This window comes from Argiope bruennichi, chromosome 1, assembly GCF_947563725.1.
Source record: "Argiope bruennichi chromosome 1, qqArgBrue1.1, whole genome shotgun sequence".
Classification (NCBI taxonomy): domain Eukaryota; kingdom Metazoa; phylum Arthropoda; class Arachnida; order Araneae; family Araneidae; genus Argiope; species Argiope bruennichi.
The window spans coordinates 27,347,834-27,372,205 of NC_079151.1; the positions used below are offsets into that span (position 1 = coordinate 27,347,834).

The 24,372-nt window shown below is 28.9% G+C and overlaps 1 protein-coding gene across 1 annotated transcript; it reads left to right on the forward strand.

Moving 5' to 3' along the window:
- The first annotated feature begins 947 nt into the window (after nt 1-947).
- On the forward strand, nt 948-23,868 carry LOC129971556 (transcriptional regulator ERG homolog). The gene is made up of 5 exons (XM_056085436.1): nt 948-1,578; nt 4,612-4,707; nt 12,972-13,025; nt 19,580-19,633; nt 23,187-23,868. Exons 1-5 carry the CDS (start codon nt 1,566-1,568, stop codon nt 23,723-23,725), a joined length of 756 nt encoding a protein of 251 aa, XP_055941411.1. The 5' UTR covers nt 948-1,565; the 3' UTR covers nt 23,726-23,868.
- Nucleotides 23,869-24,372: the final 504 nt, after the last annotated feature.

Here is a 24,372-nt window from a genome sequence, read left to right on the forward strand (position 1 = left end):
TGGAATTTTCCTTGATTTTATGTCGGATTATTTTACTTTAATTTTGCATTCTTTTATATTCAACTCATCGTACTTTTACAATTTTTTTTTCACGTACATATTTTCGATAATTTTTTTATTGTACATTGAACAAATAAAAGCATGTTGGAAAAAAATTAAATTTTTGTAATTTTTTATTCTTATCTTTTAAGTGAAATAGGGAAATTAAAATGTAAAAAATGGGAAGGGAGTGGGCAGATAACAGTAAAGAAAGAAAAAAAAAATGAATCTACAATGATTTGAACATACTTTAATAATAATAGTACGATTAAAATGAATTTATATGTACTTTCTTCATGAGAAAACAAAAATACATATCTAATTTTGATTATACTAAACTAAATGAAAGTAAAATCCGATTTCAAATACGACCTCCTATGCAAAACATAGATATTGTGCAACTTTTCAAAGACCGATCAGAATTGAAAAAAAAAAGTCATTTAATTCAACACAAGTTTAATTAAGTTTTGTGCTTCATACAATGGGAATATATATAATTTTCGGGGAAATCGTGTTTAAATTTGTTTGTTTAAAAAATAAATTGTCGAATTCCCTACGCATCATTTCGATTAAAAATATCTTTCAAGAAAACAAGGTCAATAAATCATGCATCAGTAAATTATCCATACATCACTTCAATTAAAAGTGATCTTAGAGATAAAGGTTTTATGTAGGAAATCCACAAAATCAGATCCCCTTTGATAAGATAAAAAAAGAAGGAAAAAAAAACTGGCACTCAGAAAAGCAGAGGGCGTGTCTTCGGAGTCGAGATTCCCTCTCATTGGCTGTTGAGTCCACCGTCCCGTTGAGCCGTAGTAATCCTTCCAATTGTGGCGGTAAACCGATTGGACGGCAGAGAAATATTTATCGCGGTTGGACACTGAGGTCAGCAGATTTGACTCCTGTGCCTGACCTCAGGAAGTTCATCTCTAGTTCATCACTTGATCTTGATAAGGTTTGTCCTTCCTGAGCCATTTCCTGACAAGTTGCGAATTCCGTGAAGTTATCGTCGTTCCACGTGTCACGCAGAAATCCCGCCAAAGTCGTGATTACTGAGAGTTCGAAAACGATTTAATCGTGTAAATTTGCTTATTTTTCATTAAAAAAAGGTTATTCATAAAATATTAGGATTTTTTAATGTAAAAGATATTTGTTAGTACAACTAAACACCTGAAAAATATGAAATAACAATGAGATTACTAAAGACAATAGAATAAAATTTGTAAACGAAAGAACTTCTGATTTAGATTTATCCCTTAGATTTCCATTGTTCACAGAAAAGGAAAATACAATATTTTTGAAAATTATAATGTTTTAACCTGAACTCTAAAGCAATGTATGAATTAAAGAAACCTTTATTTCAATCAAAGAAAAAGAATGACGTAACTTAATAAGTTTAAATTCCTTTATCAAAATCTTCTAATCGCCTCCTTGTAACTGATCAAGAAGATACGTCTTTCTTCTTTTATGCTGCATAGACTCTGGATTCGAAATATATTGCGAATCAGAACACTATTCTTTTGAACATGTTGTACAGTGGTGAGTTCATTTTCATATAATATATTTGTTTTACTTATGAATGAATATCCATTCTTTCTTTGCTTGTTGTTTAAATTGAAGAATGCATTTAATCAGAATATTAAAGAAGAATAATTTCATAAATGCCAAAATAAAAAATATCAGTAGACTGATTGTAATGTTCCTACGGTTCTGAAATTTCAACTAGAAAAGTTATTTTGATTTGTAAAAATAAATTATTCGGGCAATTTGCGACGAATAACTTTTGAAAATTCTGAATACTTTGTAGAATAGAATCAAGATAACTTTTCCTTCCCTTGTTTCTTATTTCGTTTCACTATTTTCTTGAATTGAAAATAGCCTGATATTCTAAATCAATTCTTGCTTTTTTATTTATCCAAAATGCTGAAAAACGAATTACTGCAGCAACTATCTAATTTTTCTTTCCAATCTAAAGAACGATTCCCAATAGATATTTTTTCTTATCTTTATTTTAAATCATGCCAATATTTTAATTAAAGATATTTGGTTTCTGCAATTATTGTCGTTTTATTCCTTTTTCTCAATTTTCTTCAAGTGGTCAAAATTAAGAAAGCTAATATTTAACATTTTAAATAACTGCAATTATTTTTAATATAAAATTTACTATAAAAAGAAATGTTAAGTCAATTCGCCCACTAAATGCTTTTTTTTTTTTTTTTTTTTTTACATTTTATGCCCTTCTATTCGAATTAAAATAGAATTAAACTTTAAGTTTTCTATCTTTAACATAATGAATATGCCACCGGTGAAATTTATTACTTCGTGAATTAATGTAGATAGTTTGATTTTTTATGAAAATTATTTTCCAGGATATTTTAAAGATGTATTATCTTGCGTTATAAAGATTTATTGTGAAAAATTCCCTTTTTTTTCAATTAAGAAAATATAATTTAATTGTTGCATGTTAATTTTAATATCGCCATTAATTTGTCCACCGGAAGAGCTTCAACGAAATAAAATAATTTATAAAGATAATAAAATATTGTATTTTGTTAAGTTGTTCAATATATATATCATTGCCATATATCCAGTACTGGGTTTTAGAAAATGCAATAAAATATTATTATTTATAAAGTGTCGAATGTATTTTGTTTTTTGCAATATGTGTATGCAACTTTAAAGCTCTCATTTTGAGTGCTTTTAGGAATTTTGCAAATGTAACTTTTTTTTTCTGCAGTAAGCATTTAAATCTAAGATACCACTTGTTGCAATTCAGCTTACTAAAATTATGAAAAAATGTTTTATTATTATTATTATTAATAATCTAATTTTCTTCAATCGTGGATGGGAATTTATTAAAATTCATTTTAATATGAGATATTTTCTGGATTTAGAATGGATAGTATTTTAGAATGGATTTTAAGAAATTCGTGTTCATCTAGTCTCATAAATGCATGTAGCTCTATTTGTTGGTTGGTTGCTTAAAGTTTTATGCCGCAAGAGCCATATCTGGCCATACCTCTATTTGTTGCTATCATTCCAAATAATCAATGAACGAAGCTTTAATGAAACGGTCATTGATTAAAAGCATTCTAAAAAAAGTATATCTATAAGAAATTTATGATAGAAAGAAAGAAAGATGGTTTGATAAAAATCTGTTTCTGTTACATTGCATTGCATTTTATTGGAATCATTATATTTGCTAAATTTTATATTTATTAAATTATTATATTCTTTTTTATCTTGTAAATAAAAATGTAACAATTTAAATTTTCTGAATTTGTAGGCTATAAAAATCAATGAAGATCTTGGAAAATAAGCTAGAATTTCTAAATAAAATTTAATAAGGAAACAGCGTGCATAGTAATACATTTTTTTCTCAAATTTAAATACTTGTGAAACAACAAATCAAGAATAATGGCATATTTTGTAGTCTCTCTCTTTTAGCTTTTTCTCATGTAAATGTGTTTTGATCTAGTGAATGATTCTTAAAAAGCAAATAATATTTCGTATTTGTTTCGCATAAGATAGAAAAAGTACATGTCTAAATACTTTATACATGTTAAGATTTGGTTAGTACCATATTTATAATTTCTCTAATAAGGAGTATTTAAAAGTAGAAAAAAATACTCTAATTAACATTTATTTATATGCTTAAGTAACTGAGCTTTACTAAAATCTATTAATTACTTTGAAATTTTCAAAGCAATTTAGAATTTTGAGTTTAAGAGAAAATTTAAATTGCTTGTGCATAAAGATCATCTCTATTTTGAGATTCAATATATTCTCGATACTATATAAATATTTGATGATTATTTAAGAATCAAGAAATCTACCAATTGCACGATTTTTTGGCGTTAATTGTGCCAAATAATAAATGAAATTTTTATTTAAAAATCTCGTATTGCTATAGGTTTGATGCACATGGAATGTGATAAATATAAATAATGTGTGCGTATCACAGGAAGCATAAGGAAACACAGATTAAATGTGTAGTATTAAAATACTTTAAAGATGTTCTTAATTTAAACTATTTCATTCAATATTTCATTAAAGATTTACATTAAAATGCCATGAGGCATGTTACAGACACGTTCTGTGAGCGAAGGAAAATAAAAATATATATAGAAGATGACAAGTAGATTATGCATCAAAAGTTACTCTCTTGTTCAGTTTTTCTAGCTTGAGAAATCTTCATCTGCTTTAAGAACAAAATATGTAAAATGGCATTGGGAATATTTATTCTTTGTTTCATTCTTGAATCTGGCATTCGGAATTCTCGTTTTTGTATTGAAAATAAGCAGCTAAATTAATTTAAACAGCTGACTCGTAATGTTTATAAACTAGATTAAAAAAATACCAACATATTTGAAGTGTATCACATGAAAAACACATTTAAATTTTATTTCTATCTCGTTTTCTGAAATTGTGTAATTTTAAAACTTTTTGCAAAACATTAAGAAAAAAAAATGACATTTCAACTACCTAAAACAATGCTTTAATATTCTAAAAAAAACTTTTCTTTTTAAATAAAGTTAAGTATAACTATTCTGTGTTCTTTCTTTACAACAGATAGCTCCGCTTACACCGAAGCTTTGCGCAAGAATGCGTGGAATCCGGCGACTGCCGCCACCACTTCTTACGATGCCGCCGCCTCAGTCACAGCAGGTAAGGAGATGTCCCACTTGTTATTGAGGCTTGTCAAACATCGATAATAAATTATTATTTAAAACATAAAATTTATTGTTTCTGTATTATTCTTTTTTAAACTGACGATGGCATTAACGTATGAAATTTAAGGCAATTTAATTAAGAAAATTTTCATCTTTTCTCTGATTATTTCGCTGAGAAATTACCTATCTCCTTCTTTTTTATTCATAAATACTTTTACTTGAAAATTTATTTATTTCCTAAATTTTTCAAGATTGTGATTCCCTTATGCAGCGTATATACAAAATTTTCTTCCAGGATTTAAAAAAAAAAAAATTAGAATGAAGGATTTGTAATATTTTAATATTTTGTTCATTGTTACAAACGACCCTTCAGGATACTGACACTCAATGAGAAGACTGTTAGAAGTTATTTAGCTCAAAATATATTGCTTTAACAACCCTCAAAAACTTTGTAATAATAGGCAATTAATTTTGAAAGCTGGATGAAAGAATTAAGGATGCGTTGCTGTAGAATATTTATCTGAGAAGTTCTTTGCAGCTAAAAATTCTGCAGATACAATCTAATAAATAAATACCAGAAATACAATAATAATAATAAATAATAATACTCTCTAAATATCAGTAGTTAAAAATATTCAGAAGAAAATATCTAAAATATAATAAAAAAGTAAGCTGATTAAAAATAAAAATATTTTTGGTGGATTTATTTTTAGATAGTTGGTACATCTGAAAGAATAGAGAAAGCTGTAATAGTCTTTGTCAATAAGATGCATTTTCAAACCTTATTTCTTCGCAAAAACATTATAAACATAATTTAAGTTTAATATCTGAATTATTTTTCAGTATAATTTGATAGCTGCTTAAAATGATAATTATACAGAAACCCGGAATGTGGAATCTATTATTGCGAAAAGGAGCCATTAACATAAAAATAATAGATTAATTTACTGTTTTCATCACGATTTTTAAAAATAAGGGAGAACTGTTGAAATTGTAACAGAAGATAATCCGTCAAATTTTACAAAATATTGAAAAGCTGCTGTGCGATTTTATTGTAATAAACTATTGTATAATTTTTTGCAATTATTTATTATATTTTTTAATAATATCAAGCAAACAAAAGAGGTTCATAAACCACGATATCGCGCATATATTACCAAGGGAATTGCATTCTTCTAATAGCCACCTGTATCGATAATCTAATTCGCAGAACTATTGGTTGTACTTCATTTCGATTAAATATCTTTTGCATAGGTTGTGGTTCATGATTCATCTTCAAGAAAGTAGCTTTTAAACATCAAATTACTATAGACATTGAAGTTTTATTTATTTAATAATCTTACACATGTTCATTTCATTGTGTATTCGAATATTCCTAAAAGAGAGTTTAATGACGTCACTATTTACCATTTAAAAACGTAAATATGTGGGTAGTTATTCTTTTAACTGCATGTTGTCCTTCGCAACACTGAGACTTCGTTTTCTTGTTCAGCAAGTAAACTACTCAGATAATGAGCAGAATCGCGATTAAATATTTGATGAAACAAGGAAAAAGTTTTAAATTTCAGTGCAGCAGTGAGAATTTATTATCAAAAACTATTTTTAAAAAAATGTAAAAACATTATTTTTGTGAAATAACATTTTAGGAAATTATAGAAGCAGAAAACGAAAATTTCTGCTAATTTTTAATTAATGAAAATTTTAATAAAAATCATTCCAAGAAAAATCATGTACCTTATCACTTTCCAAAGATTATTTATACCAAATATAATTGCTCTAAATGAAAAAGATCTTGTCTATAGAGCAAAAACGGTGGCAATAGGAGAACTCTTTCGGCTATCATTTGCCTCCCTCTATGGGCTAGAAATTACGAATTTCGTCAGTAAAAGTTTTTACCTCATCGGAGCGGTTTAATGGCTAGCTGGGTGTGAACAAAAGTATGGTAATTTTAAATTACCATACCATTACCATCTTGAAATTAATATAATGTAGACCAAATATCCGAGTGAGGGTTTAAGTAGACTGAATGATTACATTTAGCAAAATAACTGACACGGCATAGGAAGTGAATAAGATGTCACATTGTGCTGATTATTTTTGGACGATCTACTAAGAAATTAATGCAATGGATGCCGGTGACGTTACGTCAGCAGATTATAAGAAATCTGATTTAACTGTCATCCATTGAGCCTATACTTAGTATTACATTTGGCAGAATAATCCACAAGGTGAAAGTGAATATGATGTCGCATTTTGCCGGTAATGTTTGGTTGGTCGAGAAAAAAATCCATTTTATGATTTCTTATTGGACTTAAGATTCAATTCGATGACGTTAATGATTCAACATCTGATTCAATTATCTTCTATTCTTGGCAGATGTGGTGGCATGCGAAAAAGTGTTGCAATTTTGCTGACTTTTAATGGTCTTCCAGCTAAGATATCATAACGATTTCTGAAAAGATAAGATTCTATTTCCCATTCATTATTTCAATCGCCTGGCTGTAGAATTATTTTAAAAATTAGATCTTCGATATTTCTCATGAATAAGGTGGTAGGATTGTTTTCCCATTATTTACTATTTATCGAATAGTTCAGATTAGAAGCAATATCTTATTCATCAAATTGTTATATTCTCGTAAATTAATTTGAAAAGTTTTCTAATTTATTATATTTTATTTCATTATAATGATCTCCTGACTGAAATCTCGTTAATGGTTAACGCACATTTAATAAAAACTTAGGTGACTATTCTCGACATTGTTTTGCAATATAAGCATAGTAAGAAATATTGCTTTGCTGCTGCCAAATGATGTGAATTCATTATAAATAATGGAATAATTAAACTTTGCAAATGTAACAATTTAATTGTAAAATATCGGTTTTTTTGCAAACGTTTTTTTTTATGATAAAAATCATTTTTTAAGCTACAACTCATGAGATATTACTGACTGCAATTCGAGGGCAAAAATGAATATATAGAATGAGATGTTTTAATTACTATAAAAGGGCTTATTCAAGCATACTTTTAAACTTGTTAAATATTAGTACCTAATTTTTTCTGATTCTACATTCAGTATTATTGCTATGCAATCGGAATGTAATCATCCCTCTTTTTTTTCTGCCAATTCGAGACAAAAGCTATATAATTCGAAATGATTCTAAATTTTCAACAGACTTTTGGATAAAGTGTCTTAGTAAAATAATAGGTAAAAGACAATAAATTGAAAAAAAAATCAATGCACAGATTGAGAAAGAAAGCTTACTTTTTGAGAATATTCCAGCTTGTACTAGCTCTACGAGGAAGGGAATGTACTTAATAATAAGAACACATATCTAAAAATAAAGATACGGGAACTCAACTTCAAGATTTGATTCTTTTTGAACAAAATATATTTGAGTCTAAATATACACATATTTAAATATCTATATTTAGATCACAATTACTTTTAAAGTAGTTAATTCTCACTAGTTCGTTTTTTTTATATATTACGAAAACATTTTGAAAGAATAATTTTAGTAAATACGTGTATTTACAAAATATTTTTTAACCATATTAAAAAGCAACCATAACATCGAATGTTATCTGTATTCTATATTGTTCATGGCCGAAAAATAATAAATTTTTGTTCGTGTACGCGATCTCATTCGCATCAGACTCGGTGCACATCTGAATTCTGATTCGTAGTTTACAGTCCTTATTGAGGTAGATTACTATGTTAAAAAGATCTATCTTTAGAGAAAATATAGAGTATTTTTTATTAATTATTCTGGATTTCTGGAAAGTTTCTTTTATAAAACTATTTGAATTTAGTTTCTACAATCATTTTATATAACCTCCATTATAATAACGTATATTTCATTAATTGAACCTGAAATGACACACAGGTATAATCGATATAAATTTGAAGGTTCTATGTAAGAAACGCTTTACAATGATTACGCTAAAAGACACATGCACGAGAAGCATCCTGACTCCAACCATCCAACCAAATCGTGTAACTTCGATCTTAGTAGTGGAAGTAAAAGAAATGGAAAAATTTATAGGAAAGTGTTTCATCAAAAATTTTTTGGTATGAAGACGATTAAAAGTTTAATACTCTTCAAAAAACCGGTGTCAAAGGTAAATGATTTTTTTTCCTTCCTGAATTGGAATAGGTTTATAAGAATAAACATGAGATTTATTTATTGTGTATTGTTTTGTCTTGCGTCGACATAATTTTTTTCACCTAATTATATTTTGTAAATACTGTGCTCACTTTCACGATAATTAACTAATCAAGAAACTGAACTTTATTATCTGTTAATTACCTAATTGAAGAGAATGACTAATGTAGGAAATATAAATGGTTTTATATTTGTTTTTATATTATTTTATATTTGATTATCAAAATTCTGAAATAAATTTTTTTATAATACTCAGTTATGAAGAAAACATTGAATAAAGCAGTCTTGAAGAATGACAAAATTTATCATGAGGAAAAAAAAAAAAAAAAACGAATGTCTTTTCAACTAAACAAAACTTTACTTTCAAAACTGTGGTAATGTAATCAAGTATCAAGCCATAACAAGTAATCCAAAAAAATGTGTTTTAAAAAAATGAACTTTTTTTATTGGAAACTCACCAAGATAACATGATGAACTTTACTCAAAGAAAATATTATCCTGCCGAAAAAAAAACAATATGTTTATAAAAATATAAAATTATGAAACCGTTATTTGCTTTAAATAACCAAGAAAAAAATATAGGAAACTCAAATGAAATAATCTGTAATAAGCGAAAAACGTTATGGCGGTGCACGATATGTGGGGTTCTACTGCTTAATCTAAAAATAGGGGTGGGAGAAAAGAAATTTTTTTACACTTCTTTTAAAGTAATTATCCATTCAGATAGAGAATGCGAAGGTCTAGGGCAAGAGTTGAAGGACCACAAGTTCGATCCCCGATTACACTGAAGATCCGTTATGCTTGTGGGTCTGTCGCAAATTAAAACTAAAGTAAGTCAAATCTGCTCGCCGTGTTGTGGTCTAGAAGGCACAAGTGCCAGTGCAGATATAATTTTTGTCATCTGCTGACATTTCAAAGTTGCAAGATCCGTCCCAGAAAAATCCGCCTGTAGTCTCAAAATGGCTTATTAATCATTTGATTAAAGTTTTTTTTAAATTTTATTTAGACAACTTACAAATGCTTTAAACAGATTTATTTTCATCATAAAAATTGAATAAAATTACTATTAGGGTAATAAAAATAAAACTGTGCCGAAGGGGCGCAATTTAATGACATCTACTAATAAATTTGGAAAATCTGTATCGCAAATAATGGTGTCTTAATGATTTAAATTAATATCATTAATCTAATTGCTTTTTGTGCTTTTTCACACTTCCAATGTATTATTATTATTTACTCTTTTTCCTTTTTCAACATGAACCCCTTGCTTTTGTTGCTTTAAATGTTATTGTTGTGTCATACGTTTCCTTTGAAATTAGCCTATTCTTCCGAACATGAAATTGTTAAATTATTACCTATAAGTGTATGCGACTAACTATATGGTTTGAAGTAGGTTGTGGATCATGCGATCAAGAAAATCGCATAGAATATGTAATAAATGCATTTAAATACCAAGTTGAAGAAATTACCAATTTACTCTGGATTACCGCAATTTGAAAAAAAATAAATAAATAAGACATTTTTTTAAGGCAGAATTAACAAGAATAAGATAGGAATAAATACTGATTATAAAAAATGTAAGACCTTTATAGCAAATATAATCATATATATTCCCTGCTAGGCAGAGAGATCTTATATCGCAAACCTTGAAGATTACAACAGTCATTCAAAATGCACGAATATTTTCTAACAAATAACAAAGGAAGACAATGATTTAGCTGTGACAATATTTGATTTCTAGCGATATGCGGAAATTTAATTGCTAGTAGTATCCATAGGTGATGAATTTTACTTTATATGAATATAGACTAAAGTATTCTTTTCTTGATCTACTCGTCAACTTGCCTCAATTCCTTTTAATTTTTACATACGTTTAGAAATTAATCAATATTTCTTCGCTTGGATAGTAGTCTCATGTGTGTTTAGAACATGAAATTAAAAAAAAAAATTCATAAATGCAAAATATAAATTATGAAATTAAAGCTATTTTCTATTTTGATTGTTAAAACAATATGTGAAAGAAACAAAAATGGCAAATAATCAGCCAACTAAATTTAGGAAAACAAAGATCGTATTAACGCAGAAAATATATCACTACATGCCTCATATAAAGTCAGCAACAAATCTAAATTCAAGTACGGTGATTGCTGCTTTTTGCTGTGTCATGTTTTATAGGATTGTTTAAATGCCGTACTTGTGATAAAAAAATAATCGAAAGATAAAGGATTGATGTTGAAATGTGGCTTTAAGATTTCTCACAGAAAAAATTTGGTTCGAGACCCGATTCCACCGAACAGCCGTCGTGTAAGCGGGTCTGGGGCACGTTAAACGTCCTCCCGCTGGTGTGGCGTGGTGTGGAGAGGGGGATGCCAGCTCAGGTGTCGTCCTCGTCATCTGACCGCGGTTCAAAATTGCGTGGTGCGTCCCAAAATAGCCCTATTGTTGATTTAAAACGGAACGTTAATATAACTAAACTAAAATACAGAAAAAATTATTATTAGAAGTTTCTTGAATCTGATATGATAAATGAATTAAGATTTATCGAATATTGCTGATACAAAATAATCATATATTTTATGAGTTGATTGATTTTTTAAAGAAAAGTTCAATTTCAAATCATTGCATAACTATTCAGACGAAATCGTCATTTTGTACATTTTCAAATGAGGAAAAAAAATTTCTTGAGTTGGTTTATTATTATTATTATTATTATTGTTGTTGTTGTTGTTTCCCATATGTGAAGAGATAGTACAATAATCGTCAATAATAATAATAATAATAATAATAAATTGAATTCGAGGTTTAGACACATATTCACGCTTCAGATCTCCCCGAAATTACAATATATTGAAATTTTGTTTCTCTGTAAAGATGCTATCTCAAAAATGCTTTGAAATAGATGATGAAATTTGGAATATGATGTTTATTCCAAATTCTTACATTTCTGTCAAATTTTGAACCAAATCCATTTATAGTAAGTCTGTCTATTCGACTGTCTGAATCTTAGTTAACATGATAATCAGAAAATGAAAAGAGCTGGATGTATAAAATTTGGCATACAGATTTATACATTTAAAATGTAGATGTGTGTCACATTTGAAGCCAAATGCGTTAAAAGTTTTCCGTCGGTCTGAACGTTCATAGCATTAAATGTGATAACTCAAAAATGCAATGATTTAAATACGTAACATTCAATATATGATTTTGTGAATACAATTCTAATTCTGTAAAAAAATTTGTTTTTAATTTTCTATGAAAAAATTTGGTTTTAAAAAAAGTGCCCTAAATACGTATTTGATTGTCTGGTATTTTGTGTTAAATACACCCTAGTGATTAATCGCCAAAAAAAATCGCCACTAAAAGGCTCTTTTGTAGCGATTGTTCACCAAATGGCATGTTATTACTAATACAAAAATGCTTTTATTATAGAATTTGTTGGAAAAATCATTCTCGCTGCTTTTAAGCTGCATTATTATTTTGACTAGGTTCAAGGCAATTTTGTGGTTGGGTTCCAGTAATATTGATATTCAGATGTCAAATTTTCCAATAAAAAAAGAGCTTATGATATAACAACCCTCCATGTGATTTTGCCCTTCAATCGAAGTTAGATACGAAGAATGAATTTTTAAGTCCTTCAATATTCTTACAATTAAATTTATTAATAAGTAGAAGAATATATTGCTTTTTATTCATTTCTTTTTTGGGGGGTGGGGTATGATGTTTTTATTTTATAAGTTCACGAATAATGCTGATACTTTCGTGATATTCAACCAATTTGCTATGTCATCAAAACCAATATAATGTTTCAAAGGTGATTTTTAAAAAAATACTACGTACAATTTATCCCCGAATAGCTTTTCTGTTTAGCAATTTATATCATTTCAAGATGTGATATTTTCTTTCTTTCTTATTTCTCTTAAAGAATATCAAGATTGAATGTTTCAAAGAGTCTGAGGTGATTCAAATTAAATAAGCTATGTAACGAACCCTAAAGCAAAAAAATAAACTGTATAATCTTTAACCAAATAAAGAAATCTATTCTATTTACTTTTAACTATCACCTAGCCACATAAGCTAAAACCTTTTTTTTTTCAGGTTTTGCTGGTCAGCTTGCAGCTAAAGCGACGGAGGCACAATCCCAAGTACAAGGTGATCGCTTTTCCTAATTTTCTTGGTTTTTGAATTTTTTTTATATGATCCCTTTCAAATACTTTATGATAACTTATTTAATGACCAGAAATTTTTGATTTTCCCATAAATTAGTTCAAATAACGATTCAATTTAATACAAACTAAACAAGAAAAGGCGCATTTAGACAGTATTTAAAATTAATAAGAAATAGAAATAATCTAAATTGTATAAAAATCTGCATTTAAGTGAGTATAAATTTATGTAAACTCTTTTTCCAGGGTTTTATGCTCGAATATTTCTTAAATGTCGGTAAAGGGATAAACCTAGCAATATATCCAATTTACAAACATTTATTTTAAAAAAAACTGATATTTTGAATTTTCTAAATCTTTGATTATAAATATTAAACTGTATATAAGCAAAAAGCTATACTTTCTAAAACTATATATGAGGAAAACTAAAGCATATTTAACTAAAATTTATAAAATTATACTAGGATAATGTTATACAAGAATTATGACATTGAGAAACTTCCAGAAATCTTATTTTGGAAAAATAAAAAAGAATTTCATATTATCAAGCTAATGAAATAAATGAACAAATGCAAAAAATTAATACAAAGGCTATTAAAAATTTCTGAATAAAAAACCTCTGAATATTAAAATCTACATATTTAATATTAGTATTTATACACCGTTCTATAAATGATGGTGATGAAGAATTTTTAAAACATGTATATCATCAAAGGAGAAACAAAATTTCCATAGTGTTGAGCTGCCAAAAATTTAAAAAAAGAGTCGTTCCAATACAATCAGTGCTTTACATAGATCTTTTGACTTAAGATAATTTTAAATTGGAAAAGTGTGTTTCTATATTTTAAATGATTTATGAAAAATTATATCAAGCTTGTGAATAAAAAAAATGTTTTTATATGAATCAGACATTTTATCAGTAATATTTCAATGTATTTACCCTTAATCTCAGTAAAAAATATTGTTTGAATGCATTTCTAATTAAATGCGTTCTAATTAAATGCGTTTTTATTATTCACATTTCAAAGTTAAATTATGGGGGTGGGGGTGGGATGAGAGAATCAGAAAGTGTATTAGTACTACAAATGAGGGAAGAGTATTCCTAAAAAAGGGAATAAAAAAAAAGAGCTTCGGGATCAAATTTTCTTATATATTATTTCTGTTAGTGGCATCCCTTTTCTCAATTAATAAAACCTTACAGCAATTAATAAAATTCGATAAGTGTATAGAATTTTATTATCTGATTTCTGACTTAGCATATTCATTTCATGATTGAGCGCCATGATTCCTCAATAATATTTAATCGTATGATAAAGTTCAAAAATTTACGATCATTATTGCCAATAACGCAATGCAGGAGATTGTTGGGTCTGAGATATCTAAATGAGTCAATTCATCCTCAAAAAATTAATTTAAACAGACATATTCTAATTCAAGTTTAAAACAGATGGCGCGTAATGCTGTTCGTAATAACAAGAACATTCTTTCGCTCATAGAAATGATTCTTTAATTTCCTTTTCGTATTTTCTTCCATAATTTAGTTCTAATTCGCATAATAGAATATTAGTAAAGCTTTTTACTTCCCGAAGCATACAAAGACAAAGTACTGTAATCATCAAATTACTCCAACTCGAAATTGTGACGAATCTCCACATTGGAATGTATCTGTGGACAGGAAGTCTATCTGAATACAAATAAACATGATAATTACGAAACTCAAAAATCTGTACGAATAAAATTCTTTAGAACTATATTGTAGTAAATTATGAATCAAATCTATCAAAAGATTGACTGTCTATAAGTACTTTCACATGTATGCAAGCATAATAGCTCAAAAATGAAACGACTGAAATAAATAAAATTTGTTATATTTTTAGAAAATTCGAAATTTGAATGTAATAAGTTATCGGGTTGTCCGTTTGTTGATCTGAACGTTTTCATAATGTGACACTTTAAAAATGCAAAGATTTTGATCAACGAATTCGGTATGTGATTTGTTATTAAAATTAAATCTCTATCAGAAAATTTTAATTTCAATTCATCTCAAAAAATTGCCCAAAATATATACTCGATTTTCCTTACTATAATAAGAAGCACAAAAATCTCATGTGCGAGGTTCTGAAAATAAAAATAAGCACAATCTGTCCATAGTTTTATGAAGGAAGGGAAGACAGAAGACACTTTTAAAGAAATTAGACAACATACGATAGAGTTTCGTCGAAACTACACTCATTGGTTCTTTTTATTAATTTTGAATCTCTTATTTAATATCGTTTCATGTTTACAATTAACAAATATGTGGTGGGTAGCATTATTAAAATCCAATGTAGTTGGTAGCATTATTAGAATCAATTTTAAAATAATGCAATACAAAATCTGATGTATACTTAAAAATATATTTCACTTTAAATTTTCATAGTAAATGTTTTTAATAACTGATTATTTTAAGTGATAACTCAAAAAGCACTTCCATAGATCAACTGACTCCCGCTTTCACATTTTGACAGCTAAAAAGTAAACGATAACTCGGGATCTTTTTCTATGCAAAGACTTTTCATAAAATTTAAACAACGTATAAAGTGCTACTGGTAGACACACAACCACGCTCAATTATGTAGACATATATTTAGATTATTTGTATAATTACACTTGCAATGTCACTTCCTTCTTTCCAATTCCTTCCATCTTTCTAGCTGGAAATAAATTTGTAAGTGGAGAAATAGATTTGCCAGATGATGAACAACTATTTGATCTAATAGGACCGGATTATGCTCTATAGGGGCCCTAAAGCCATACATGTCTCGGGGCTTTTATTCCCCCTTACCAATTTTCAAAACTATATATTTTTTATTAATTTTAATCTGATCACTAAATAAGCAGTTTTTTAAGTAACTAATGTTTTTGCAACAAAAATATTAGTTGACAAAATTAGTTGAAATAATAAAATATTTAATTGTATGGTATCTCGCGAATAAATTTTTTAAAAAATTAAGCTTAATGGTAATTTTTTAAAAAAAGGGTAAAACAAATTTCAATTTTTTTTAACAGAATTTAAATATTTTAATGCAGAGTTTGACAGAGCTGTTGATTTGTGAGAGTTATTGAGGGGACGGGGGAAGGACAAAATACCACTTTATACTTTATACTGCTCATACTGCTTTCTAAGCGAATTTGAAAAAAATTTGAAGAATGGAAATGGTGGAAAAAATCCTATGAATAATGTTCAGAAATTCAAACAATATTTAATTTTTGTTTTAATCTGTTCAAGTATATGATTTTTGGCGATCAAAGAAAAATATCAAGATTAGGCTACAAGGAAATAATAATAATAATAAGCTTGAACCTTTCAGCCATCCAAAGTGGCGAGCTTCTATAATAATCCTTCAAGGTTCCTAAAAGTAGCTTTTTTGTCGGGTGATTTATTACAAGCACATGGTTGCCGATGAGATATCGTTATTTAAAACTAATCAGTTTGAAAATATAACTTACCTGCTTATTAATCGAAGGAATCTAGTAGCTTTAAAGGGATGTATGTCCAAAAAATTTCTATTAAGTAATCTTTGATACAATTAAATATGTAACTGGTTTAATGTCCTGTCTTTTTTTTAATAAAGCGATAGCTAATCAGAAAGTTCTAGAGATTTTTAAATACATTTTTTTCATTTAATTTCAACACACAAACAATTATGATTTGAAAGAAAAATTTTGTCTCATAATCGAAGTAATACATAATTTTTGTCCAATATTGTCAAATTAAATAAATAAATAAAATCCTACAGTATGGTGACACTTGTAAAAAATGATGCTGTACAATATTGTTTCTCAATATTTAGGCTTGGTGGAACATTTTTTCGAATAAAGATGTACAATAATAAATAAATAAAAAGGCTAACTAACACTAATATCAAAGCATAAAATGTTTTTATAACCTTTATATTAGAACATTAAACTTTAAAATCAGGGCACTATTACCAAAGTATTTTTGCGATTCATATGGCAATCATTCGTTCCAATGAAAATACTGACTGCAATTAATTTCGACTGAATCTTTTAGGCATAACCTGATGCTTATGATTTTTTTTCAACAAAATATTTTTAATCATCAAATTACGACTAACATAAAAATAATGTTATTTTAATTGTTGTATAGCTGTTCTGTTTATTATGTATGTTACGGCCGAAGCCCGAAATCGGCCAGTTCGCGAATTGGCCGGTCAATTCGCGAACTGGCCAACGTTGCTGTAAACTTACCGGCCAATGTCCGATCTTTTCTTGATTTCGGGCTTTGGCCGGCCAATTCGCGAAGTGGCTTGGAAGGAACGGCCAAAGTAGGAAGACAGGAATCAAGAGCAGATTGTTTTACACACTGTGAAAAATGAAGTATTTAAAAATGAGTATTTCTGTGCACTGTTTTAGTAATTGATTTAGTTGGTTGGAGTTCAACAATTTTTATTTAAAATATTGGTGTCTCAAGAATATTTTGTCAAAGGGCAGAGTACCTATGTAAAAATTTAAAATTCCTGATTCATCGGAGCATTTATTGATTAAAGTTATATTATATATACTTATTTAGTTCCTTTAGACCATTTTGTTAGCAAATGTATGCCCTAAATTAGCTGATGACCACTGATTAGAATGATTATAAGTATATTAAACTATGTTTGCTTGAAATTAAATTGTTTTATTGAATTAATAATATATGTATTTTCAAAGCTCATAGAAAAATTTTCCTCCTTTTACTTTTCAGAAAAAATCTTATTTCATTTTTTTTTTTTTTTCATTTTATACAGACACCTGCCGAAAATTACAATTTCATTTATTAAATTTACAATAATAGTTGATTTATTTTTAATTTAAACTTCTATCAATGTGATGGCAACACGTTGATAAAAGCTTTTTTTTTTTTTTTTTTTTTTTTTTTTTTTTTTTTTTAAATTTGACGTGCTCGCGCAGATTAAATTTTATTTTTATTTTGAGCGAAATATATTATTGAAAAACATGGTTAAAATATTTCTTTAAAAATTCGTTAAAAATATAAGCATAATTTATAAATTAAAACATTGGTATCATTAAAAAGATAATTTTTTGAGCTTTAATTTGATGCAAAAATCGATTTTGTGCTGTATTATTTTCTGGTTATAGCGACAAAACGCCGAAATTACGCTTAATTTTTAATTAAAATTCTAATTAAAAATTTAAAAAAAATCGCTCTATGGTGTACATTTCCGACCTCCAAGGTATACATATGCTAAATTTGATAACTGTATGTCAAACGGTTTGGACTGTAGAGCGTCACACACACACACACACACATTGAGCTTTATTTATAAGTATAGATTTTCACATTGGACTTTGGCCAAGGATTTCCGGCCACTTCGCGAAATGGCCAGCCAAAGTAGAAAATACAATATTAATTGCAAGTATTTCGGACTTTGGCCAAACCTCTTGGCCAGTTCGCGAATTGGCCAGCCAATTCGCGAACTGACCGTACTTCGGGCTTTGGCCGTAACATGTATATGCACATTCCTAATGGAGTGAGTCCTATGATATCACACTGCTATTAAACCGTTCTTCGAGCTGCATGTTGATAGATACGAGCTGCACCTTTCGCCGTTTTGAGACTTCAGTTTCTGATTACACATGGTAATTGTGCGAATAATAAACAATACCTTTCTTCTTCAAGTGTCAATAATGAAAGAAAATTATGAGATTAAATATTAAACCGAACATTTGAATTCGTTGTGACAATAATAATGCCGCATTGAAAAGAGGCAATCGACTCTCCATTGCCGATTGGTCATAGCACTGGTCTCTTAATCAAGAGATCGGCAAGTTCGAATCCTGTTAGAGACAATGTGATTCACAGTCTGTGTGAATATTTAATTCCGTGATTTTATATTTTCTTTTATTTCTTGTTCCAGAAGATTCTGGACATTTCTTTAGTTTACTAAACAAGTGTTTTGGACTTTTCTTACAGTCTATAGAAAAGTATTCTGGAACTTTCCTTGCTAGTATAAAAGCAGAAGATCTGTCAGTCACTGTGTTCTGAGTTAAGTTAATAAATTGGTTTAGCTCAACTTCTTGTTTATCTTGAGTACCCTACTAAAGTATCTTCGTGACAATGTTGTTAAAAATTATTTTAAAATATTGTTGAAAAATTATTAATATACAAAAAAAAACTATTTTTTTTTTTTTTAAATGGTGAAGAAAACCCCTTTTTGTATGCAATATGCATTGTTTCATATGGTGGGAAAACGCCAAAATCTAGCTAAATTCATAGTTAAATAAAATTCTGATAAAAATTTCCGAGATAAAAAAATTCTTTAAGAGGTGGATATCTCTACACTTCAAAACATACTTATGCGAAATTTTCTATCTGTAAATAAAACAGTCTGGAGTGAATATATAGTATCATATACAGCATCAATAGAAAGACACACAGAGAGACATTCATTTTTTTTTTATTATTATCTGTAAAGATTATTATCATTCCGATTGTTTAATCCATATCAAAAATTAAAAAGGTATTTTTTCTTTCAGTTACTGATCCATATCAACTTCTCAGTGCCGCTAGTAGCAGATTAGCATCACAAGGTAATATTAATTTTAACAAGAAATGTTTTCACTACTTTCTTTTTATAAGATGTTATAGTCCTCAAAAGCAATTTATTCTATACTGCAACTTTCATTTTGTTAAGTCAGAAATATAAATAAGTCATAGCTTTGATATTTAAATACAATGAATAATGCTTTAAATATTTTGTCGTGCACACCTCTCGATGATCTTTCTGTACTATCCTTAATTGTAATTTTGTTACAAAAATAAGCTATCGTTATTTATTAGAACAGCCTGTTAACAATAAACTATATTAGACAAAAATGCAGTCCTTAGGAATTTTTTTATAAAAAATCGATTAAATGACGACAAAGAGTGCACGAAGAAAAAATCTTAATGCATTAGTGATTCCAAAATATAATCAGTACTGTAATGTTTTTCGGTTTAAAAGTTGGTAGAAGAAAAATAAATATTTATCCCTCATTAATGAAATATTTCAAAGTTAACATTAAAAGTAACAAACTGAATTGAACTATAATAAAATATTGCACAAATGCAAAAAAAAAAAAAGTATTCGATTTTATTAAATTGATCTCAAGTGTAGGCATCAAATAGTAGCACTAAATTAGAAAAAGAAAATTAATAATAGGATTCCTATAATAAAAAAAAATTCCAAATTTTTATTCTGAAATCTAAGAAATTATTAACGTTAAATAGAAAAGTTAAAAGGACATTTTTTTAATTATACCATATTTGCCTCCCATTTTCATTCGAATGTTTAAAATCAGTATCACATTACAATTCTGAAAGGGATCTTTGTTAATTGAAATTAACTATATTACATCTTATTTTGCTTTATTTGATTCGTATTAAAAAAGTTTATGAGTGATAATTCCAGGAAAAAATATTTTTTCGGAGGTTTTTTTCTTTTTTAATTGGAACGTATTACGTATATTGTAACAGTATTATACAATAAATGCATATTATACATTTGTTAAGTTTATTCAATTCTAAGCATGTTATTTTCAAACGTTGAGTTATTAAAGCCCTTTGAATTTTTTTTTCAGTTAGTTTCTCTATAAGTGGGGGGGGGGGGGAACCCACGAAACTTTCTTTGCTAGCATTTCTATAAATTAACATAAATTAATCCAAGATAGTATTTTATTTCTTTTTCAAGATAGATAGATTTGAGTGACATACGCTCTTACTTCTTTATTTCGTTAAAATATTTGATTTGAAAAAAAATATTGTTTTCGACTTTTCACTGCACTATAAAAGTGCGTTTTGAAATTTTTTATTTTAATATGATGTCTAAAAATCAATGAATAAGCTTAAATTTTAAAACTAGAAATCACGATGAAAACAGAGTTTAAATTTCTACTCAATGCCTAAGATCATCAGTATCGATTCTTCGGAGCTGTGCGCTTTCAAGTGTCCGTCAGCCTGACAACCGGCACAGATGGTCGCCTGTTATCCGAAGCCGTATTAACGACTGCAGTGATTGCGGTCGACTTCGGTTGGAGTGTTGACTTTCACAAAGCGTCGAGTGGAGTCTCTTCATGTTGACACTTCAATCTACATCCATTAACAATCAATCCTGCTTTTTACGCCGTCATCAAGGGCCTTTGTGTCCGGCGCCGTTGTGGTGCTACAATTTGTAGGACGCGTGTAATGCATAAAAAACTTACGAGGGATATATCCATATATTCTTTTTTGTTTTATAAGCGTTTTCAAACGTACTTTTAGCATTAAAACGAACACACTGATAAGCGTTGATAATGATAAGATCAGAAATAATGCAAAAATAGAAACCTTTTGATTTAATTCAAATCATAAGAAATAGAAACTTTATTTGCAATCGAGACTGGACGTTTATTAAAATCTTTGATCTTAAAATCTTAAAATACAACTTCGCTAGATAGAAAAAAAAAAAAAAAAAAGAAGAAGAAGAAGAAATTCTTTATATTCCTTTTTTGCATTTTTTTTAATTGTATAATAATTTTTAAATTCGAAATTCTTCCTGCAAATTGCTTTGTAAATCAATCTTTTTATGGTTACATTTCTATCATCCAATATATAAAAAGGAATGTTTGTTTGTTCGTATTTTATGCGCTGCCGTACCATTCATCCGATTGCGATAAAACTTTACCAACTTATGTTGTTGTTATTTATGGCACTTTACAAGCCCGCTGACAGATCTGTCAACGATTTAAGCCAAGTGGGCGTCTCTTGCTTTCTCAGTAGCGCCAACTAAGGCCAAGAGCTACTTCATGCGTCGCATTCACTTGCATAATCCCTTTTTACAGGGGGGCACATTCACACACCTAACAGAGAGATTATAGAAGTAAAACAACTATGTACGAGCCGGGACTCGAACCCGGAACGACCCCGATCACGTAGAAGACGCGCTACCCTTATGCCAGGACCCCGGCTTACTAACTTATTGCCTGCATTTGCGAGAAGGTTATAGGCATAGTACAATTATTATATCTAAAGTCAAAAAATAGAATAAATATTATTTATACTTCTTTACATATCTTTCAATTTCAATGAATATATTCATTGTCGACAAGAAAATAAATATCATTCCTTTCATCATTCCTATTCTATTCTATTATTCTTTCTATCAATTAAACAAGATAGCTATTTCAAATTTCAAACGATATTTCCGAAAGTTTTTCTTCTGTGGCAGCAATGCGTCGGGAACCAGGTAGTTAAAAAAATAAAAATAAGATGCAATTTATTATCCTACATCATATACATAAATTGCAGCAATTATTTATATTTATTCTAAACTAAAGAAAATGCTTTTTGTAAAAAGATTTAGTTTATTTTAATTTGATTAATGGTAAATTTTGAAGCTGCACTGGGTTATCTTTGGAACAGACTTCTTCATTTTGAATCAGATGATAACGACAAAGCGTAAGTCCATTCTCTTCAAAAATTTACTTAGGAGAAAAACGTTTGAAATTGATGGATTTTAGTTGCACCATACTAGTGTGGATGACTGATCTTTTTTGAAATCGGATAAAAAAACATACCGGAAAACCTGTTTATAAAGCTGAATCTCTACCAAGAAGCCTGTGAAAAAAAGCTGAAATGTTCAAAAAAATAAGAAACCTGTTTATCCCTCATGAAGCGGGCCGCGGTGGCCTGGTGGTAATGTCTCGGCTGCGGAAACGGAGGGTTTCAGGTTCGAGACCCGAATCCACAGAAGAACCGTCGTGTAAGGAGGTCTGTTGTACGTTAAATCCGTCCTGACCAAACGTCCTCCCGCCGGTGTGGTGTGGAGAGGGGGGTGCCAGCTCAGGTGTCGTCCTCGTCATCTTACCGCGGTTCAAAATTACGAGGTCCGTCCCAAAATAACTGTAGTGTTGCATCAAACGGGGCGTTAATATAACTAAACTAAACTAAGCCCTCATAAAACAGGATATTGTTTGAAGAATACAACTCAAAATGTATCGATAGAAACTAAATTCATTTATTAATTATAGTATTATTTTATTACTAATAGTTTCAGTTGTGAATGTTGTTGTTTTTTTAATTTTATTTATTACTTAGTTAAAATTGTTCCCTCACGTATCATTTCAGGAAGCGGACAAATCCAGCTTTGGCAGTTCCTGCTCGAACTTCTCTCGGACAGCAGCAACTCGAGCTGCATTACATGGGAGGGCACCAACGGCGAGTTCAAACTGACCGATCCGGACGAAGTGGCTCGCAGATGGGGAGAAAGAAAAAGCAAACCAAACATGAACTACGACAAACTCAGCAGAGCTCTGCGTTATTACTATGACAAAAACATCATGACCAAAGTACACGGGAAGAGATATGCGTACAAATTCGACTTCCACGGCTTGGCACAAGCATGCCAACCAGGCAGCAATGATCCAACTACCTACAAGTTCCAGTCGGACTTTTTCTTGCCAACCTATCACACTCCAAAATTGAATTATCTGACTCCAAGAGCCAGTTCGATCCCAGCTACTTCACAAGGACCTTTGTTTAGCCCAGCTATGTCAGGGTCCTATTGGTCAGGCCCTTCTCCAACATGTAATCTGTACCCGAATCTGCAAGGGCATTCGTTGTCCCACCACGCTCACAGAACGAATGGATTAGGAACTTATTACTGATAACATTGGATTTCGTTAATTATACATACATAAAATGTATATTAGTTGGTTTTTCTAGTCATCTTGAGTGTGGTTAAATATTAATTCTATTTTTCTGTTACTCTGTCTAGTCTTTAAACACATATTTTAAACGTTAAAATAGAACTTAGATCAACAAACATTTCAGAACAATTTTGAAATTATATGTATAAAATATTTCATGAAACAGCTTGACATTTATAAAATATTTGGTCTAAAAAATTTAATTAATTTAATGTTTGCCATTTCAAATCATATTATCTTTAATAAATAATATATTACATTTTTTTCTCACAATAATCGTGTCATTTTCTTGAAAATTATATTCATTCATTTATCGGTTGTTTTGTATTATTGAAATGCTTTATTATCAATCTAAGATATTCATATTTTATTAATTTTCAATAAAGTGAAAATAAGATTTATCTGAACATATTGCGTTAATAACTATTTCTTATACTTAATTTAATCAATATTTTCAGTAGGTGACATTGATTTATCTGTATAATTTCTATGCTTGATATAATATTAAAATATATGTATATACATTATATGTTCCATTAAAAAAAGTTTATTTACTGTAGCTTTAGGACGCAGCAGCCGCATTAGGCTATACTGCACCAGTTTTT